This window comes from Mobula birostris, chromosome 8 (genome assembly GCF_030028105.1).
Source record: "Mobula birostris isolate sMobBir1 chromosome 8, sMobBir1.hap1, whole genome shotgun sequence".
Taxonomy (NCBI): domain Eukaryota; kingdom Metazoa; phylum Chordata; class Chondrichthyes; order Myliobatiformes; family Myliobatidae; genus Mobula; species Mobula birostris.
The window spans coordinates 68,030,024-68,050,159 of record NC_092377.1 but is presented as its reverse complement, the minus strand read 5'-3'; the positions used below and the strand labels follow the sequence as shown (position 1 = coordinate 68,050,159).

The 20,136-nt window shown below is 40.0% G+C and overlaps 1 protein-coding gene across 6 annotated transcripts in view; it reads left to right on the top strand.

Annotated features, from left to right (window-relative positions):
• LOC140201367 (utrophin-like) overlaps nt 1-20,136 on the top strand; it is a 524,122-nt gene that overhangs the window by 268,490 nt on the left and 235,496 nt on the right. For all 6 annotated transcript variants that reach the window (XM_072265376.1, XM_072265377.1, XM_072265374.1 and 3 more), the window contains one exon: nt 11,198-11,387. In XM_072265376.1, the coding sequence (XP_072121477.1) occupies nt 11,198-11,387 (190 nt within the window). The remainder of the gene's footprint in view (nt 1-11,197; nt 11,388-20,136) is intronic.

The window sequence follows — 20,136 nt, the reverse complement described above, 5'->3', positions numbered from 1 at the left end:
ATCATTATATTGCTCAGATTGATACAGTTTAGAATAAAAATTCTTAAACACAAAATTAATTATTTTAGAATTACTAGTGAGGGCTCCTGTCCCAACTCTAATTGAAGCAATAGTCTGAGAGACATTTTTCTTTCTGGCATTAAATAAACCGAATAAAATAAAATAAGGCATCTGTTTGTCTTGCAAGACGATGGATCTGCACCTGGAAAGTCTACACTCTCCAGGGTGTAGGCCTGGGCAAGGTTGTATGGAAGCCCGGCATTTGCCCATGCTGTAAGTCTCCCCTCTCCACGATGCCAGTGTTGTCAAGGGAAGGGCAAGGGCCGATACAGCTTGGCACCAGTGTCATCGCAGAGCACTGTGTGGTTAAGTGCCTTGCTCAAGGACACAACACGTTGCCTTGGCTAGTGCTTGAACTCACGACCTTCAGGTCGCCAGTCGAACGCCTTAACCAATTGGCCACATGCCCACACACAAATAAGCCAAATACCTACCTGGTTTCTCACCATGTTCAAACAATTGTTGTTCAGCAAATGTCAATTTTCTTTTGGCTGCTTGTGTAAGTGAAGAGTTTAGTGTACAACGTAGGGCTGTGATATTCTGTAACTTGGCTGCAGAAGGCTTATTAATATAATCCATTTCAGCTGCCACAAGCCTTGCTTCCACTAGGTGCTGCTGTTCTGCAGCTTGTACTAGCAGAGTAGGAGATAATTAATCCCCTTGCATAGGCCTTAGTGGTTTCCCAGAGCATCGATGAACTACGAAATGAATTAATAGTTGGGAAAGTTTTGAATTTGGAGGTAAAGTAGTCTAAAAATTTATTAACTTCTAGAATAAAAGGATTCAGCCTCCGATGTCTAGATCGTGCTGAATTATCTTTGGGCTTAATACTTAAATATATTGCTGCATGGTCAGAAATAGCAATATTTCCAATTGTGCTGGATACAACTAAACCTAGGAGCGTTTTGGGGGTTAGAAAAAAGTCTATTCTGGTATAACACTTGTGTGGATTAGAAAAGAATGTTAAGTCTTTGTCTGAGGCATGTAACAACCTCCAGACATCCACAAGTCCTAGTTCTCCACATAAGCCCGTGATTTGTTTGGACTGTGAGGAGAGCAATGGGGGACCACTGGGCACTTTGTCCAGCAATGGGTCCATGAGACAATTAAAATCCCCACCTACAATAATGTTTTGTATTGAAAAGCTTGTAAGTTTGGAAAAAGCATCTGTTAGGAATTTGAGAGGATGATCTGGAGGGCAGGGAACATTGAGGATACCATATTCCTCTCCATATATTGAAGCTGTAATAATCACAAATCTCTCATACTTATCCTTAATGCAGTTGAATAACTTAAAAGGTAAGTTCTTCCTAATTAAGATGGCCAACCCCCCACTACTCCTGGTATTAAAAGATGAAAAATAGACGATCAAATCCACTTTGTTGCAGTTTTAGATGTTCTTTATCATTTAAATGTGTCTCCTGCAATAAGGCTTTATCCACCCTTTCCTTTTTCAGGTTTAGTAGGATTTTCTTTCTCTTGATTGGTGAATGACTCCCCTTAATGTTCCAACTGCACAATTTTAATATATTACTGGTCATAACCCTTTATAACCAATCATGTGACTCCGGTGGAGAAGAAACCGGACTTAAGATCAGCTGAGCAGCAATAAGTAAATTAAAAAAAAAACCGACAAAAAAAAACAAAGCGCCAACAGTGCTGAACAAGAGGACTTACCCCACACTTAAAGGGGGATATCTGAACCTTCTAGCACCCCATATTCTGCCCCACTGCCAATATGGCATTTAACATAGTCAAAAATGAAAACAAGGCGTAATTTATCAATCCACCGATTTGTTACCGTCATGTTTAAGCTCTTCAGGCTGGAGCAGCATTGCTAACTTAAATAATGAAACTGTATTAATCAAAACAAACGTTACCCATCCTATAAGATATCTTGCCATCGAGTAAGGAAAAGGTAAAATAAAGTGGCTATCAAGCATGTTATCATCCATAACCAGGGCTACACAAAATAGTGTATACATGCTTTAGCCCAATGTGTCCACAAAAGTTTTAGCTTTGCCAGGAGAATCAAATATCTTGGTGGTCCCGTTGTAGGTGATTTTCAGCATCGCTGGGTATAGCATAAAGGACTGGATTCCAGATTCTCCCAGCCACTTTTTTACCTGGTTGAATTCCTTGCGCTTCCGAATAGCGGCTGCCGAAAAATCTTGAAAAAGCATAAGCCTGGATCCCTCATACGTTAAAGCCTGGGCATCAGTCCTGCGGCACCTCGAAGCCTCCATCACTCTTTGCTTATCACCAAAATTATGGAACCGCACGAGGATGGGTCGAGGGCGTTGGCCTGGGCCCGGTTTTGGCGCCAGCGTACGATGAGCTCTTTCCAATTTAATACGTCCAGCCTTGGTTTCCAAATCAAGGAAATTAGGCAGCCAGCCCTCAAAGAACTTCGCCGGTTAGCTGCCTTCTGTACCTTCAGGTTGACTGATGATTCGTATATTCTTCCTCCTACCTCTATTCTCAGGATCATCGATATGGTCAGACAGGCTTTGAACTTGCTTTTCTAGCGCCCAGATGCGGCTTTGGGCCTGATCAGTTACAGTCTCTACTGTGGAGACTTGGCCCTTGGCTTCGGTCGTTCTTGTATCAAGATTTTTAAGCTCCAATGTGTGGTTTTGGAGTGTTAAAGAGAGTGGAGCCAGCTTCTCTTCCATCATTTTGGATATGTTCTCCATAACTTCCTGAATTACTTGACGAAAAGCAGGGTCCAACGTGTTAGCATAGCTGGCAGTAGCTAGCTCCTCAGCCCCGAACGAGCACTCTGTGCAGCCCATCTTGGCTGCCTTTTTAGTAATTTTCGATGGCATGGTGTTGAAGCAGCTCAAAAAAAATACTCATCAATGTTCATGTCATTAAATCCGACACTTGAGCATTTAAAAAAAAAGTTGGAACGGATAGGTTTATATGCAAAATTATCAGTCTTGCGGTGCTGAGCTCAGCAAAGCAGACTTTTCACTGTATCGCCATCTTGAAACCTGTGTGACATTTTTAAACAGTGTTGGAGGATGAAGCCGGGTCTGAGTGAGTGTGGGACGTACTGCTTGGTTATCAGTTGCCTCAGATCTCAGTTCTTCATCATATAAATTCACTTGTAAAACTGACACCCATGAACATTAAAGGGGAAACACACAAATGTTTGGAGTAGTACCATGCACAAAAAAAAATGTCATTTTTGGAAGTCATTTGTGCCAAATGAAATAAAGACTGCTTCATTTACTGAAGAATTGAGAATGGAGGAAACGTTTTGCAGCATCTCACAATATCCCTGATTCTGACCTTGTATGTTATGAATCTTTGAAGAAGGTGATCAGATTTTAAATGTTTCAAACTCCTGCAATGATGTCCTGAGGCAAGGGTATCTGGTAAATCTGAACGTCACCATGTGCAGGTTCCTTATCAAGTCAAAGTTCAAAGTCGACTTATTATCAAAGAATTTATACATAATATGCAACCTTGAGATTTGTCTCCTAATGGGCAGCAACAAAGAAAACCCAAAAGAACACACAAAAAAAAGACCATCAGACACCCAATGTGCAGAGAGAGTAAAAGTCATGCAAGCAATAAAACTAAGCAAATGGCAGCAGAATGAAATTGATTCCACAGATGTGAAACCCACATCGGGTCACAGCCTCAGTTCAGCACAGAGCTGAATAAATATTGCGGAGCAACAAGCAGAACAGGGCCAACTCTCGCCTCTGGTCCTCATTCTTTTCAACTGGTGTTTAAATCGTTCAAACAGTGGATTGTTTCTCGCTCTGGGACCTGGGCCCTGTGGCTTCGACACACTCTGGGCCTGGACCCCACCACCGCATTTTGGCCCGGACTCGACATTTCCATTTTAGCGGAGAATATATTGCTGCTTCTTTTATTATTCTGGAACTTTTGGCCCACCAGCACTGTGGGATTATCTTCACAAGAAGAACTGCAGTGATTCAAGAATGTAAATTATTACCACTGTCTCAGGGAAAGTTGTAGAAGGGCAATAAATGTGGGATTTGCCAGCAATGCCCACCTCCCAAAAAAAAACAAGTGGAATGAATTTTAATTAAATCCTTTTGGTATTTGGGGTAAATATTGGCATTCCTGACAACTTCCAACCCAATATATATATCATATATTTTTATTGAAAAGGAATTTAAAAATTGAATGTTACATAGATCTGGTGGGTGGGTATGAATCAGATGTGGAAAGTTGGTATGTAAAACCATCCACTAAAGATTCAATCCCAATACGATAATGAGCATTTAGGTGGTTTAGGACTGAGATGCCCCTTTTACACTATTTCTTAGATTCTTTGAACCTCTGCAGGCTCAGTCAAAATAATTGCACTCCTGTGTGTAAAGCTGCTTAAACATCAGATGGTTTAGTGAGCATTTTGTAGTCAGTATTGTTGTTGCGGTGTTTGCAGTGACTCTGTGGGGAAGCATCTTAATTAAAGCAAAAGATTCTGGATTTATCCCTTTGCAGAGTCTGGAATATAAAAGTAGTCTAATGTTCCAGTGTACTTTACTGCTGCAGGTAATGTTTAGATGAGATGTTCAACCAAAGGTACAGAGCCTCCAATAAATACACTGTAGAAAATGGAATGACACTCTTTCAAACAAGAGCATGAGTGTAATCCTTGGTATCTCAGTTAATATCTATCCCTAAACCACGAGAAACAACTTAATTGTTGGTGTTTTTGCTATTCCTGGGAACATTTTTACATGTGGGTGTGGTGGTGGAGTGGGGGGAGGTAATAAAGATTTTTGTGTTTGTATCAAGTGGTTATACTTCAGAGGGTGCAACACAGTGTGCATAGGTTGTCCTGAAGTCATGAAAGTTGTTCGTTTAGCGTGCATTATACTGAATTGGAGAGCAGGTTCAATGAGCTGAATAGTTTACACTTCTGTTTTCTTACCATACACAGTTAAAGAAATTGATTGCTTCAACTTTACCTGCTGATGTCACATATTTTCAGCTAAATGGATAGATGTTGTTCATCATCTTGCCTTGTTAAGAAAAAAAATTGAGAATGATGCCACCTCTTGCCCAAACAAACCCACTATTCCATGTTCGATTGTTTTGTCAATTGTCTTGTTCCTGTTGCACTCTCGTCTCTATTTGCTTATATTCATTTTAATTTGAGAAATCTTGGATCCAGGTTAAACATAAGCTAACAGTTAATTTATAGAGTCATAGAAACATAGAAACATAGAAAATAGGTGCAGGAGTAGGCCATTCGGCCCTTTGAACCTGCACCACCATTCAGTATGATCATGGCTGATCATCCAACTCAGAACCCTGTACCAGCTTTCCCTCCATACCCCCTGATCCCTTTAGCCAGAAGGGCCATATCTAACTCCCTCACAGAGTAATACAGCATGTAATCAGGTCCTTTGACCCAATGCAGCATTCTTCCTGCTTGTTCCAGTCACCCATGTTCAGTCCGTAACCCTCCAAGTCCTTCCCCTCCACATATCTGTCCAAATACCTCTGAAATATTTCAATTAGACTTGCCTCAACCACATCCTCTGGCAGGTCATTCCAGGAACCTTCTGTGTAAAGCAGTTAGCTCTCAGGACTCGTTTAAATCTCTCTTAGACTATATTTGTGGCCTCTCGATTTGGACTCCTCATCCCTGAGGAAATCACTGTGACCATCCACCTTATCCAATGCTCACCGCTCATTCTCCTGCATTCCAAGGAATAAAGATCCAATGAGGCAACTTCTCCCTATAACTCAGTCCTTCAAGTCCAGCAGCACCTTCTCCATCTTGACAAATACCTCTGTTATAACGGTGACCAAGACTGTACACAATACTCCAAGTGCAGCCTCACCAATAACTTGTATAACTGCAGCATAATGACTCTATTCCTGAATTCGATATCCTGACTGATAAAGGCCAGCATGCTAAGTGCAGCTTTTGCAACGTTGTCGACTGGTGTTGCTGCTTCCATCGAACACAGACCCTTCTTTTTCATAACACTTGTCAGTCCAATGCCATTCACTGGAGGTTCTATCCTGGTTTGACAGTCCAGATGCATCACCTCACATTTTTCTGAGTTGAAATTCATTTGTTATTCCTCAGGTCATCTCCCTAAATGATCAAGGTTTCTTTGCAGTACATTGTATCCTGCTTCACTGCCAACAAGAGCCCCTAATTTAGTATCATCAGCAAACTTGCTTGCCATACCACATCCATTTACATAAGTAATGACAATCAATGGTCCCATCTCTGGCCCCTGGGACATTTTGCTAGTTATAGGCCTTCAGTTGGAGAATTGAACTTCAACCATCACTCTCTGCTTCCTATCATCAAGCTAATTCTGAATCCATGTAGCTTGCTTGCTTCCTCAGAATCCTATGTGACCTAGCCTTCCAGATCAGCCTGCCATGTGGGTTTGTCAAAGGCTACATTAAAGTCTGTATAGATGACATCCACTGCCATACATCATTCATCTCTTCCCCTTAGTTTACTACTTTGAAAAACTGCCAAAGATTTGCTGGACTCCCAAGCATGAAGCCATGCTGACGATTCTTTTAGATCTTGACTATCCATGTGATGGCAGACTTCTGTCCTTTGGAATTCGCTCCAGTAAATTCTTTACAACTGAAGTCAGGTTTCACGGCCCTGTAGGTCCTGGGCCTGTCCTTGCTTACCTTTTTGAATAATGGAAGCAACATTAGCCACCCTCTGGTCATCTGGAACTTCACCATCAGCCAACAATGAAGCAAAAATCTCTTCATCACCCCCTGATTTCTTCCCTGCCCTCCTATATGGTCTGGGAGTGCACCTGGGGATTTGTCCACCCTAATGCCCTTCAAGGTTGTAAATACGTCCTTCCTCATAATATACATATGATCCAAAACCTCAATACTTATTAATCTTTGGCATGCATGATATTCTTAATTGTAAACACCACGGAAAGATAAGACAATAGCCTCAGTTATCTCCTGCAGGTCCACACACAGAGAGCCCTGATGATCTTTAAGAGGACTAAGTCACTTTTTACTGTTAATACAGCTGAAGAACTTTCTGGGATTACCTTTAACATGCCTGTCAAATCTTTCTCACGTCTTCATTTCGTCTTGCTGATTTCCTCTAAAGTCTGGTCTTAATTTTTTATATTTATTGAGGGATTCATTTGTATCCACCTACCTAAATGTGATGTACTCTTATTTCTTTTTCCTTACTCGAACCTTGATATCTCTGGTCAGACAGGTATGTCTGAATTTGGTATGTCTACCCTTCACCTTGACGGGAAGATGCTGCCCCAGGATTTTTGATCTGACTCCTACTTATCAGAATCAGGTTTATTATCACTGGCATGTGACATGAAATCTGTTAACTTAGCAGCAGCAGTTCAATGCAATACATAATCTAGCAGAGAGAGAAAAAAAAAAATAATAAAATAAAACATAATAAATAAACAAGTAAATCAATTACATATATTGAATAGATTTAAAAGAATGTGCAAAAACAGAAATACTGTATATTAAAAAAAGTAAGGTAGTGTCCAAAGCTTCAATGTCCATTTAGGAATCAGATGGCAGAGAGGAAGAAGCTGTTCCTGAATCGCTGAGTGTGTGCCTTCAGGCTTCTGTACCTCCTACCTGATGGTAACAGTGAAAAAGGGCATGCCCTGGGTGCTGGAGGACCTTAATAATGAACACTGCCTTTCTCAGGCACCACTCCCTAAAGATGACCTGGGTTTGTGCCTTCAAACATGGCCCTGCTTCAGTTAAAAATCCAAGTAAAATTTATCAGAGTACACCACATGCAACCCTGAGATTCCTTTTCTGCGGTCATACTTAACAAATCTATAGAACAGTAACTGTAAGCAGAATCAATGGACAACTGACTGCAAATGCAAATATAAATAAACAACAATAAATAATGGACACGAAATCACTAGATAAGAGTCCTTAATGGAGTGAAGTTATCTGATTTTGTTCAAAAGCCTGATGGTTGAGGGGTAGTAACTGTTCTTGAAGCTGGTGTGCGAGTCCTGAGACACCTGTACCTTCTGCCTAATGGCAGCAGCAAGAAAAGAGCATGGCCTGGGTGGTGAGAATCTTTGATCATGGATGCTGCTTTCCTATGGCAATGTTTCATGTAGATGTGCTCAGTGGTTGAGAGGGCTTTACCCTTGATAGACTTCAGGAAGTTTAACCTGTGAACTTGTTCTATCTTTTTCCATAACTACTTTAAAACTAAAAGAACTGTGGTTACTGGACCCAATATGCTCCTCAACTGGTACTTCAATTGCTTGGCTCAGCTTGATCCCTAAGAGGAATCCAGTATTGCTTCTTTCCAAGTTCCTCTATATTGCATGGGGAAACTGTCTTGAATGCACCACACAAATTCCAGCCCATCCAGGCCCCATCTGGATGGGCCAGTCAATACCAAGAAAAGTGAAATCTCCCACTGGCTGTACCCTACTATTCTCACGACAGTGTGGAATTTATTGACACATCTGTTCCTCAAGTTTCTGCTGATGATGGGGTAGTGGTGTGTTCTATGATACGATAAAGGCCCTTCTTATTTGTAAGTTCTACCCAAATGGCATTATTAGACGATTCCTCCGGAATATCTCTCCAAGCAGTGCTGTTATGTCCTCCTCCCTTATCAAAAAGGGTAAGAGGAGGGACATTACAGGGCCCTTCACTCTTACTTGTTCCTCTGTCATATGTAAAGCATTGGTATCCCGGGACATAATGGCCCAGTTCGTAGAGACATTCATGCCATAAGTTAGTTTACCTTATCGGTATGCATTGAAATGTATGCAATTTAAAGCTGTGGTCTTGTCTGCCCTTTCACTATGAATATGGCTATCCTGATTGGTAGGTTTATGCTTTGTCACTGCATGTACTCTTGTCTTCTCATTGACTTCCTGACTTGACTCTCTTGAGTTCTACCCCTTGCCGATCTAGTTAAACTCTTTATTGAAACAAATAAAACATCCTGAAAGCCCTTGGTAGCCGAGCAGCATCAGCAGGGAGAAAGTAAATGTTTTTGATCAAGGACCCTTCATTAGAACTCAGAAGTGAGAGAAGATTTATAGTCCAGAGGAGGGAAGGGCTTGAGATAATATATTGAATATCTGTGATAGATAGTGTTTGAAATTCTCCAAACAAACTTTTATTTTTAAAAACCAAACAGGAAAAGAAACAAATTTCAGTTAATGGGGAGAGGGGAAGAGAGGTACAGTATATTTATCAAAAATTAACTGAATACTGTGTCTCAAGCACTGCAGTGTGCTCAAATGGAAAACTAAGAGCTGCTTACTCGAGGTCAGAAGTACAGGAAGCAACTGAAGCATAACAAAAGAGGAGCAGGAAGAGGCCCATGGTCCATCAAGAGGAGCAGGAAGAGGCCCATGGTCCATCAAGAAGAGGCCCATCGTCTATCAAGAAGAGCAGGAAGAGGCCCATCGTCCATCAAGAAGAGCCCCATCGTCCATCAAGAAGAGCCCCATCGTCCATCAAGAAGAGCCCCATCGTCCATCAAGAAGAGCCCCATCGTCCATCAAGAGGAGCAGGAAGAGGCCCATCGTCCATCAAGAAGAGCAAGAAGAGGCCCATCGTCCATCAAGAGGAGCAGGAAGAGGCCCATCGTCCATCAAGAAGAGCAAGAAGAGGCCCATCGTCTATCAAGAGGAGCAGGAAGAGGCCCATCGTCCATCAAGAAGAGCAGGAAGAGGCCCATCGTCTATCAAGAGGAGCAGGAAGAGGCCCATCGTCCATCAAGAGGAGTAGGAAGAGGCTCATCGTCCAACAAGAGGAGCAGGAAGAGGCCTATCGTCCATCAAGAGGAGCAGGAAGAGGCCCAAAGCCCATCAAGCTTTCTTCACCATTCAATCCAAGGATGGAAGGTGGTCGCAAAGCTGATGAGATTTGTGAGTCCTGTTCAAATAACAGGAAGCAGCTCCAATGTAATCGAGTGTGTGTGAGCAGTGGGGCAGGGGCAAACAATGATTAATGAGTGGGGGAGGAGTCTGTTCTATGTATCCACTGAAAAAATTTATATTTCCTAGGCCATTGCAAGTTCCCCATTGCTAATTATCCAATAGAGAAAGCAAATGAAATTGAGGAAGCTGTTATGTGTTCAATGAAATGGAGCAGTAATGGAAGGGGTTTAGTTGGACATCTGCAGAAGGAAGAAGTGAAGAGCCTTTGGACCATCTTTTTGTGAGATGGGGCAGTGGGGGGGGGCTTAAATGTCTAAGCAACTGGAATTTGTCAGTTTGGCTGTAGGTATCAGTGGTGACATGGATACAATGGGAAGTTAGTGAACAAGGAGATGAAGAATGGCAAGGCAAACCTGCTTGTAGATCTTTGAGAGGAAATAGGAGTTGGGTGTGCAGTCTTCGTGTCTATAAAGAAAATTTCTTTGAGGAAATGAGGCCAGTTGCTGAGTGATAATCTGATGTTCAGTGGTGGGGGTGCAGTTCAATAGAAGATGTGATAAGGTTGGCAATGTTGAGTGATACATTATTATCTTTAGATAACGCACTAAGTTCTTCCAAGTGAACATACTTGACTTCTGTGTACTTGAAGAATTCTTAAAATTTGCAGTGATCAATGAGTGGGAAAGAAAATGCAATGTTAATAAAAATGTATGATACTATGCTTTGTTTCATGGAGCAACCAGAACTGCATGAACAGGGCAATGCAACCTGCTCACAGTGCAGCATTCAATTAGTGTATGTGCTCTGCACTAAATTAGCTGGAAGGGTGATGAGATAAATTCAGATCGATTTAAAAGTTTGGTGGTCGACTGGAGAGGAGATGATAGGCAACGATAAAGGAAAAAACTATAAATACTTGACCAGAAACTGTCAGAGAGGGGAATATAGTTGCAAGCGTAAATGACAAGTGATATAATATGATAGGCTATTTATATATGTAACGATTCAAGCAGGTACTTAAATGACTATGAAGAAATGGTTTTACTTCCTGGCACAATTTGTTAGCTACTTGAATCACAAGTAATGCTTAAAATTCCTTGATGATATGTGCACGTATTTCTTCCCACTTCATAGCATTTGTTGTAGCCTTGTAATTATTTGCAAAATATTCCATATTTTAGTGTCTTTGCTTCTAATGTGTTTTCTATCCTTCTTTTCCTTAGAGTCAGTGAGAGAGTTGGGCACCTGGAGTGTGAACTGAAACAAATGCAGAACTTGCTGCAGGAACTGGAAGGCAGCCTTCTGTGGTTGCAGGAAATTGAAGGAGATCTTAATGACTTGGCTAATGCAGCTCAGAAAGAAGATACTTCAAAGGACAGTGCTGAACTAAAGGAACTGAAGCATCAATTGCGTGTGAGTACTGATTAAGTCAATTCAGTGTGAACACAGATTTGGTTCTAACAGATCACTTGCTGGCACCTTTCATGGATGTTCATCTCATATGCAACAATTTAAATAAATCCTATAAATGCCTTCCAAGCTAAATGTTGCAAAAGTAAGTTGGATAGGTCTATGGAGACAAGAGTATGCAGATGCTGGAATCTGAAGCAACAAACAATCTGCAAATCTTGGAAAACCTGAGTACTGATACAGTGCTTTAACCTGAAATGTTAACACCTCCATCCCCCCCCCCCTCACAGATGCTGCTGGAGTTCCTGCAGCAGATTGATTTTTGCTTCTGATTGTGTGTTCGGCCAATGGATGATAGCACCAAACTTTTGAGAGAGACGGAATTGCAGTTGGTAGGTTTGTGATCGCTGCTGCTTCAATTCATGTGTTATTTAAGTTGCTTCTGTGTAATATATAGACATTAGGAAACTAAACAGTATTTGAAGAAACTATATATGACTGCTGTATTATTACTCAGTAGGTTGTGCAATATAAAGGGAAATCCAGAAGAGATTGTTTCTCTGTGACTGTGGCTTTTAGATTGGTATGACAGCTGGAAGTTTGAAGAAATTGAAGTGACAGGTCCAAGTGATTTTATGTTAGTGTCCTCTATATGGAGCTCATCTTTGGAGAAAAAGATGGGTTGCTGCATCTGTATATTGGGTATTCACAGTTGATAACAAGTTTCTTAAGCCTAGTTATATCATAAGGCCAACTTTCTATAGAAGCAATATGTTTGGCTTGCAGAAATCCACTGAAAATGCAATCCCAGTCATTGTAGAAAATACTTTTCTTCAATGTAATAAATATATTTGGTCTTTTTAAGATGTAATTCTGCTCATAGCCAGCTGGAGGAGCCAGCTGGTTTAAATTGGTTATTTAGGGAAATGAGTGAACTGCATTCACATAGACTGGTGTTTCATCTTTCAAACAACTCAAAATCATCCACATTTTCCATTTAAAGAACTTTGCAACTGTGAAATTGGCTCATGCACACTTTGAAAAGCTTATGCATATTTTGCAAGCTAAACATCTCCAAACATAAAAATGTAAATAGGTAGGCTGTGATGCAGAGATTAATAGATTCGGTGCAGGTGAGACGATTAGGCTTCCATAAAATCAAGGTTATTTTTTCCTTGAGGTAAAGTTTTCACACATTGTAAATAAAATTTTATGGCTGCTGTAGTACTGATAGGTCATTTCTAAAAGAATCTACATACAGGTTGCAGGAAAATGTTACAGTGTTTAAATGATTGAAACTGAGCTTGCATTCACATCACATTACATTTCAACACCAATACTTTCAGTACCAGAGATCCTTTTAGAAATGAAAATAGAAAACAAATAATGGCCAATAGTGGCATGTTGCACATAATTTGCTGGAGGAAGCAGAGCAGAATCACTGTGAACACTGGGACAAAAGAGGAACTGAAAATAGAAGATAACATGCATGCCATCTAGTCTCCGAAAGATGAACGCAGAGCCCAGCTGAAATGTCAGCTTCTCATCCAAGATGATGACCCAGATCTCTGCTTTAGTAACAATGTGATACTTTAAAATGTGAGCAGGTTGCTTGTTTCACTCCCATTATCCAGAGAAAGTGATGGATTATTCAGAAATGGAAGCATAAGAGGAAATAACACCAATGGTTTTAATATTGAGGAGTTATATTACTAAGATATTTAAGTAATTCTTCAAAATGGATGATGAATCCATAATTGAAGGGCCGAAATGCATTTAAAATGAAAAAAAACAAAGGAGAACGGGCCATTTGTGTAGAAGGTGGGAAAGTAATAAAATGGGATGATAGAAAATGGTGGTATCATATTCAAGCTTCAAAGTACATACAAGATTTGAAGATTCCAGAATGGATATCAAACGTGATTGAACAGTTGAGCATGTATTAAAGGAAATGGTGAAACTAAGGGATGAAGCTCAGGGAATACATTTATTGGAAGCTTGTGTCAATATGTGTGAATTAGGCTGAATTGCATTTACAGCTGCATGCACCCGTTATATTTGTGCCCATCAAGGTGGTAGTATTAGGTGCAGCAACTGTCATTGCTTGTATTTCAAAGGAATGATTGTAAAGGTGATAATAAATAACCAATAAATATTGAAAACATGAGATGAAGAGGCCTTGAAAATGAGCCCAAAGGCTATGGGAACAGTTCAATAATGGGGAAAGTAAAGTTGAGTGAAGACATCCACTCTGGTTCAAGAGTCTGATGGTTGAGGGTTAATAACTGTTCCTGTGCCTGGTGGTGTGAGTCCTGAGGCTCCTGTGCCTCTTTCTTGATGACAACACCTATCTTCCATTTCCAATATCCCAGTCATGACCTTCATTTGCTGCTGAAGTACTGCCAGTACCCGAAGAGTTTAATTGTTTCATTTGAAACTTCATCAGAAGGCTGGAAATGAAATGGGAAATAAAAACAGGAAATGCTGGAAATAGTGTACAGTTTAGGCAGCAATATTTGCAAATGAAAGAGTTAGTAGTTCAAAGTGATGACTTTCCGTAAGAATTAGGAGATTGGAGATGTAGGCTTTAAACAGGTTAGAAATGGGAAAAAGAGAAAAAGAAGATAGAATTAAAGAGGCACTTTGCATCTAGGTGGAAATGTGTAAAGGTTAAATGATAAAAGGGTTGAGGGTGCAGAGAAAGATGGACTGATATTGGGATGAATAAAGAAACAAATTAGCTGATGGGATTAGAAAGGTTGCTCTGCAAGGAGTTTAATGGACTGAAAGGCTTCCTCCTGTATTTAAACATTTCAGAGTCTCTTGACACAGAGGTCTCATAAGTAGCTTCACTGAAGAAGAATAATCAATAGTCACTGCCCATTGGAAATGGCAGTGACTGATTTCAAAATATGTCACTCGTTATCTATAGAAGATTAGATTAGCTTTGTTGTCACATTGTACATTCAAATATCCAGTGAAATGCGCCGTTTGTGTCAATGACCAGCACAGTCTGAGGATGTGCTGGGGGCAGCGCACAACTGTGGCCAGGCTTCCGGTGCTAACATCGCATGCCCACAGTTTACTAACTCTAGCTGGCATGTCTTTGGAAGAAGGTCCAATTTAAAGTCAATTTGAGATTTTTTGGAGATGAAAGACAATGAGTTAACAGTTGGAGGAGGAACGAGGATTAAAATAAAATGTTCAGGGGCAAAGGTGCAGATTGGAAAGTTGTGGTTGGAAGTGATTTATCAGCTGACTCGGCTACTTCAGCGAGAATAGTACTTTTAGAATGCTGTAAGTATGGAGGAGAGCAAGTTGGGTTTGATGGCATCACACTGAAGGTGGCAGAGATTAATCAGTAAGATGCTGGAAAGGCCAATAGTAGTTCAGTTTTCTAATGTTCGTCTTGTGTTTAGCTTTCATGCAGTGAAACAGGGCTTTTCAACTTGAAAAACAAATGATTAAGTGCTTATGAAAGAGAATCATTGAGTAACCATTAAAAAATGATAGTGCAATTGTTAGTCTGTTGCCTTAGGCTGAAAGCTCTTCCATGTTGGAGATTTACTGGCATTAGGGATGTCCTTAAAGCTCTTAGCACAATTAATCCCTCCTCTTCTTGTCATTTTATTAAATTTTAGACTACAGCTCTTATTTCATCATTCACTGTATTTCATTTTTATTTGAAAAACTGCAGAAATTCAATTTCTCTTTATCTCCTGTAACCTTGGTATGAGTTACAACATTGGTAATGTCATTATCCCAAAAGATGGTACAGAGGGAAGCTGTAATGTTCAGCAGTGAATTGTTAGGATGTGTATGAATGATATTAAAAATTCATGGCAAGGTTCCTGCTCTTTCTTTCTTCATGCCATATTAGACATCTACTGCAACAATAAATCTTCACTGTTAAATATTTAGGTACACAGGACTCACTGTCCACAAATAATCAAAACATGATAGGTATTAAGAAAGAAGAAATGAATAGCTGGATAACTGAAGCTTTGCCAGAAAGTAAGTCTGTCATTATAAGTGGAAGTGAACAGCATGTGTCTTTGAGATGATAGTATGATGTGAGTACTGAAAAAATTGCAGCCATGGATTTCTCAGAAATGGCAGGTTGTCGTGGGCATTGATTCTACTGTGCTGTCACACCCATCTTTGAATTAGAAAGGATCCTATTAACCTGGAAAGACCTTTCCTGTAACAATAAACTCAACCAGCAAAGTTTCCAATGATCTTTCTGAGTAGCCCAGGTTTAAACTCCTGCCTTCGGGTTGAATTGGAACAATAACTGACTCCACTGAATGGTTTATGAGCAGCTTGCCCATGATCACTCACAGCAAGTTTTTGACTTGATGTCATTTCCAGAATGCAAGTGCAAAGGAAAGTGAAATAATTATGACTTGGGATCCATAAAAAAATAATAAGATAAAGACACAATAAGTAAGACAATGAATATAAATATATAAGATAGCTGATATACTTTGATGGTATGTCCGTTAAGTGACATTAAGCACAGGAGGTTCTGCACATAAGGTAACTGGCAGGAAATGATACTGGTGGTGGAGAGGTGGGTTTTAGTGGATGAAGGTGTTGCTCAGCCTTACTGCTTGGGGAAGGTAATGGCTTTTGAGTCTGGGGTTCTGGTGTGGATGCTACATAGCCTCCTCCCTGATAGGAGTGGGACAAACTGTCCATGAGCAATTTCTGTACTATGAAGTGATGTAGCATGTTAGGATGCTCTCTTCCGTGCAGAAGGACATGAGTATAGATGTACGTAGTCCAACCCTCTTCAGCGTCCTCAAAGTAGAGGCGTCGGTAAGCTTTCCTGATTGTGAGGGATGTGGTCTGGGACCATGAGGGGTTGTGCGAGATGGGCACTCCCAGGAGTTTGAAACTGCTCATTGTTTCCACTGCTGTGCCGCTGATGGAAAGAGGGATGTGAGTGGTGCAAGTTCTCAATAACAATCTCCTTTGTCTTGTTGACATTAAAGAAGAAGTTGTGCATTGGAGGTGATACATATGCAGAGGTGATATGTTGTTCTACCATGCAATCTTAGAAGGCTTAGTCCAGTTTTGTTGAAGGTATATTAAAATCTTCCAGCTCATTGGCAATGGAGCCTTAACTTGTTTCATGCTGCCCAACTGAACTCAAACTCTACGAGATTTTCAGATAAATAGTTCCTAACTGACAAAACGATATCAGTATGATGATCAAGGTAACATTTATTAAAGTGCCATTTGTAAAGCAAAGCATGTGAACACATTCATTTTATGAATATTTCTTTTCACTTGCCCACTAGGTAGATCTCAGAAAGAGTTGGAACCATAGCAGCGAACAGTTGGATTATTTTTGTTAAGTAGTAAATGGACGCTGCACAATTCCTGAGGAAGGAAGCTGTAATGGCTACCGTACAACAAACTAAAACTGTTCAGAGGCTAAGCACAGGGGTGGGGTGGGGGGAGGGTTGACACTGTAAAATGAGCTCTCCATCAAATAACAAAACTCTAAAGTCAAAGAAGGTGCGCTTGATCCATTATTGAGAAACCAGCAAAGACGAATGATCTTATAACGATAAAATTAATGAAACTAAGATTGGCAATATAACAAAGTAATCAGTCTAAGTGTATTCAAACATACTTAAGCCAATGTTCTTAAACATATTTAAACAGTAAACGAAGTGGAGAGCAACTAAGCAAAGCAGTCAACTAAAAATATTATCCCTGTCTGCCTTCAGCTCCATGCTCCAGCCAACTAAAAACTGAACTAAAGGCAAAGTACCAACATGTAACTATACTCTCTTCTACCAGGCCCACAACCAAGTGACAAATTACCCATAATAAATCTGCAATACAAAATAAAATACAGATAAACAGAAAATAGATACATGGCTCCTACAGAAGTCATCTATCATAGTTTTAGATTGTGTTGAGAGATTCAGTCCCATTGGACAACAAAATGTATATAAATGCATCAGGAATCCCACTAAATCAGATTTGCTTCGTTGTTCTCAGGGTGCTGTTGTATGCCTATGTGCACATCTCTCCCTAGCTTATCTGGTTCCTTTTGATTGCTTCCATTTATGTACCCCATTTGGGCAAAGGTGGGATCCAAAACTTGGAAGTTTTTCTATTGTACTGTGAGGGAAAGTTTTGGAAGTACAGTTTGTTGTTTGCAACTAATTGACGATACTCTTTGTTTCTTCACATGGAATTCTTCATATCCCAGTCACTTTGTCTGAAAACATGATGATTTAAAAAAAACTCAACAGGTACACTTCAAAGGTTTCAAAGGTACATTTAATGTCAAAGAAATGTATATAATATCCATCCTGAAATGCTTTTTCTTCACATTTGAAGTCTGTTGTTACTGAGATGGCTATTGGCTTTGATTCACACACCAAATATCACTTGCTTCTCCTGGTGATGACTCTCTAGCAAAGGTTAGTTTGGAATGTATTACTACTTTAGTGTGTAAACTGATTGGATCTTAATAGTGCATCAGTATGAATCATTCAAAACAATACTGTTTTGCATTTTGTTGTGCCAAAATTAATTGTGTTGTGCAAGCATAATGTTCAGATAATAGGAAACACTTGGCTGGCTGCATGGATGCTTGGAAATGCAGCATTTGTATCAGAAATAATACATTAACAAGATGTATCAAGATGTATTTTTTTATTTAGCTATTCATCCTGCATATGAATATATTTGGTAGAAGTTAGTATAATGCAAAATGAATTTGTTTCATTTTCTTTGGAAGACATAAGGATGCCCTTGTGCAATTCATGCAAAAGTAAGAGTTCTGTCAACCTTTTAGGTGATGAGAGAGGTCTCCACAGGCATGCAGTTTCAGGAAGTAATTAATAAACCAGGGATAGAGCAGACCTTTCATTGTACATTATCTGCAGTAATGGTTAGCAGCTTTGAAATGCAATGACAGTTACTTGGTCCACCGTGGCATTACGCGCTGCTTAAACAAAGATCCACAAATTCACGTGCAAGCCTCAGGTACTTTTTTGAAGACTTATGGAATTCATTGCTGCATCTGCTGTGTTCCTAGCTATTCTTGAGTAATTCCAATTATTTGTGCTGAATGAATGTGGGAGCCAAAAGCATCATGCTGTACATGCTGGTAATCTGAAATAAAGAATTTATTTAAGAATTTCAGATTAATAATGAAGATGATGAAAATACTTTAGGGAGATGGACGGTTGATGTCGTGTTGATGTTTCCTGTTGAGTATTTTGAATCCTTATTTGTTTTTATTTTAATTTGGAGTTGATAAGCATTTGAATTAGTTAATTATTTTTGTAGTTTGACCCATGTATGCTTTGGCTGTAAATCTAATGCACTTTTAGGCATGAAAGCCATGAAACAAATGTAAGTAAAGCAGTCGCAGACTGAATACATTATCTCTAATTCCAGGCCTTGTCCACATCCCAACCCAAATTCCACATCCTCTGATTTCTTTTGTACCTTACCACCTATTCATGAACTTAATAAATATGTAGCTGCATCTCCCTGAGTGAGAGATCCACAAAGCTGACAAAAGGAATCTTCCCTCTTTTAAGATATAAATGTGTATCTCCTTATCCTGAAACAGTGTCCCATGATTCCAGATTGCTTGCAAAGTCAAACAGCCTTGCAACACATACTCTTCATCTTTCTCAAATTCTTCTAAGTCTCAAAGAGATCATATCTCAGTCTTCTAAACTCAAGGGATTTGATTACACTAGTCTTATTCAGATTTTCCCGTGGGACAGCCTGGAGAATCAGTCTTGTAAATCAGTGCTGCATTCAGTACTATTTCAGATGGTAGTCACCAAAGACATCTCATCTGACGTTGTCAGTATTTCTAATAAATTTGCAAAGGAGCGACTCCTTCTTATAATTGGCTTTTGGTCAGGTACTGTCAGTCATTAGCTCAATAGTCAGCAGGTATTGATTATATAATAATTGATAGCTTTTAATTGACATTTAGGGCCATAGTAGAAGTCTGCCATTGTAAACTGAATAGAGCATTGAATCACGGAGGCAGAGGATTAACTTGATGACCAAAATGTGCTATAAACCAGTGTTTGATGGAGACAGAACTGCCAGTTAGCTGCAGTGTATGCATCAATACGTTTCATATCTTGTGCCTGCATTATGCCATGAATAAATTGGCTCTTCTGACCTCCAGCTGTTTCTGAACTTGGAACTGAGTGCAGTGCTTTGAACTGAGGGATAGAATATTCTCCATGCCTGGATGTTCAGTAGCCAATGCCTACTGTCTAGCTCATTTTGTTGACCTTTAGTAAGAAGTCGTCACTGAGAACAACATTGAGGATCCGATGGCAAGATTGCTGTATTGAAGAGAAATAAGAAATTGTTGTGTTCTGCATTTTACCGAGATGTGGCTTATTCAGAGTATGGCAGATATGGTGACCAGACCCGAAGGCTACTTGATACATAGTATGGACCGAAATGCTAATTTGGAAAAGGCAAAAGGTGGAGGTGCATGTTTCATGATAAACAGTCTGTGGTGCTGTGATGTGGCAGATTTTTCGTACACTTGTTCCACCAGTCTTGAACACCTACTGAACAAATGCTGACCATTCTGTTTACCAAGAGAGTTCTCCTCTGTGATCCCGACTGCAGTTTACATACCACAGTTGGCCGAATGCAATCAGGCACTTGAGATACTGCGTGATGCTATCTCCAAACAAGAAACAGTCTACTCCGATGCATTTCAAATCATATTCAG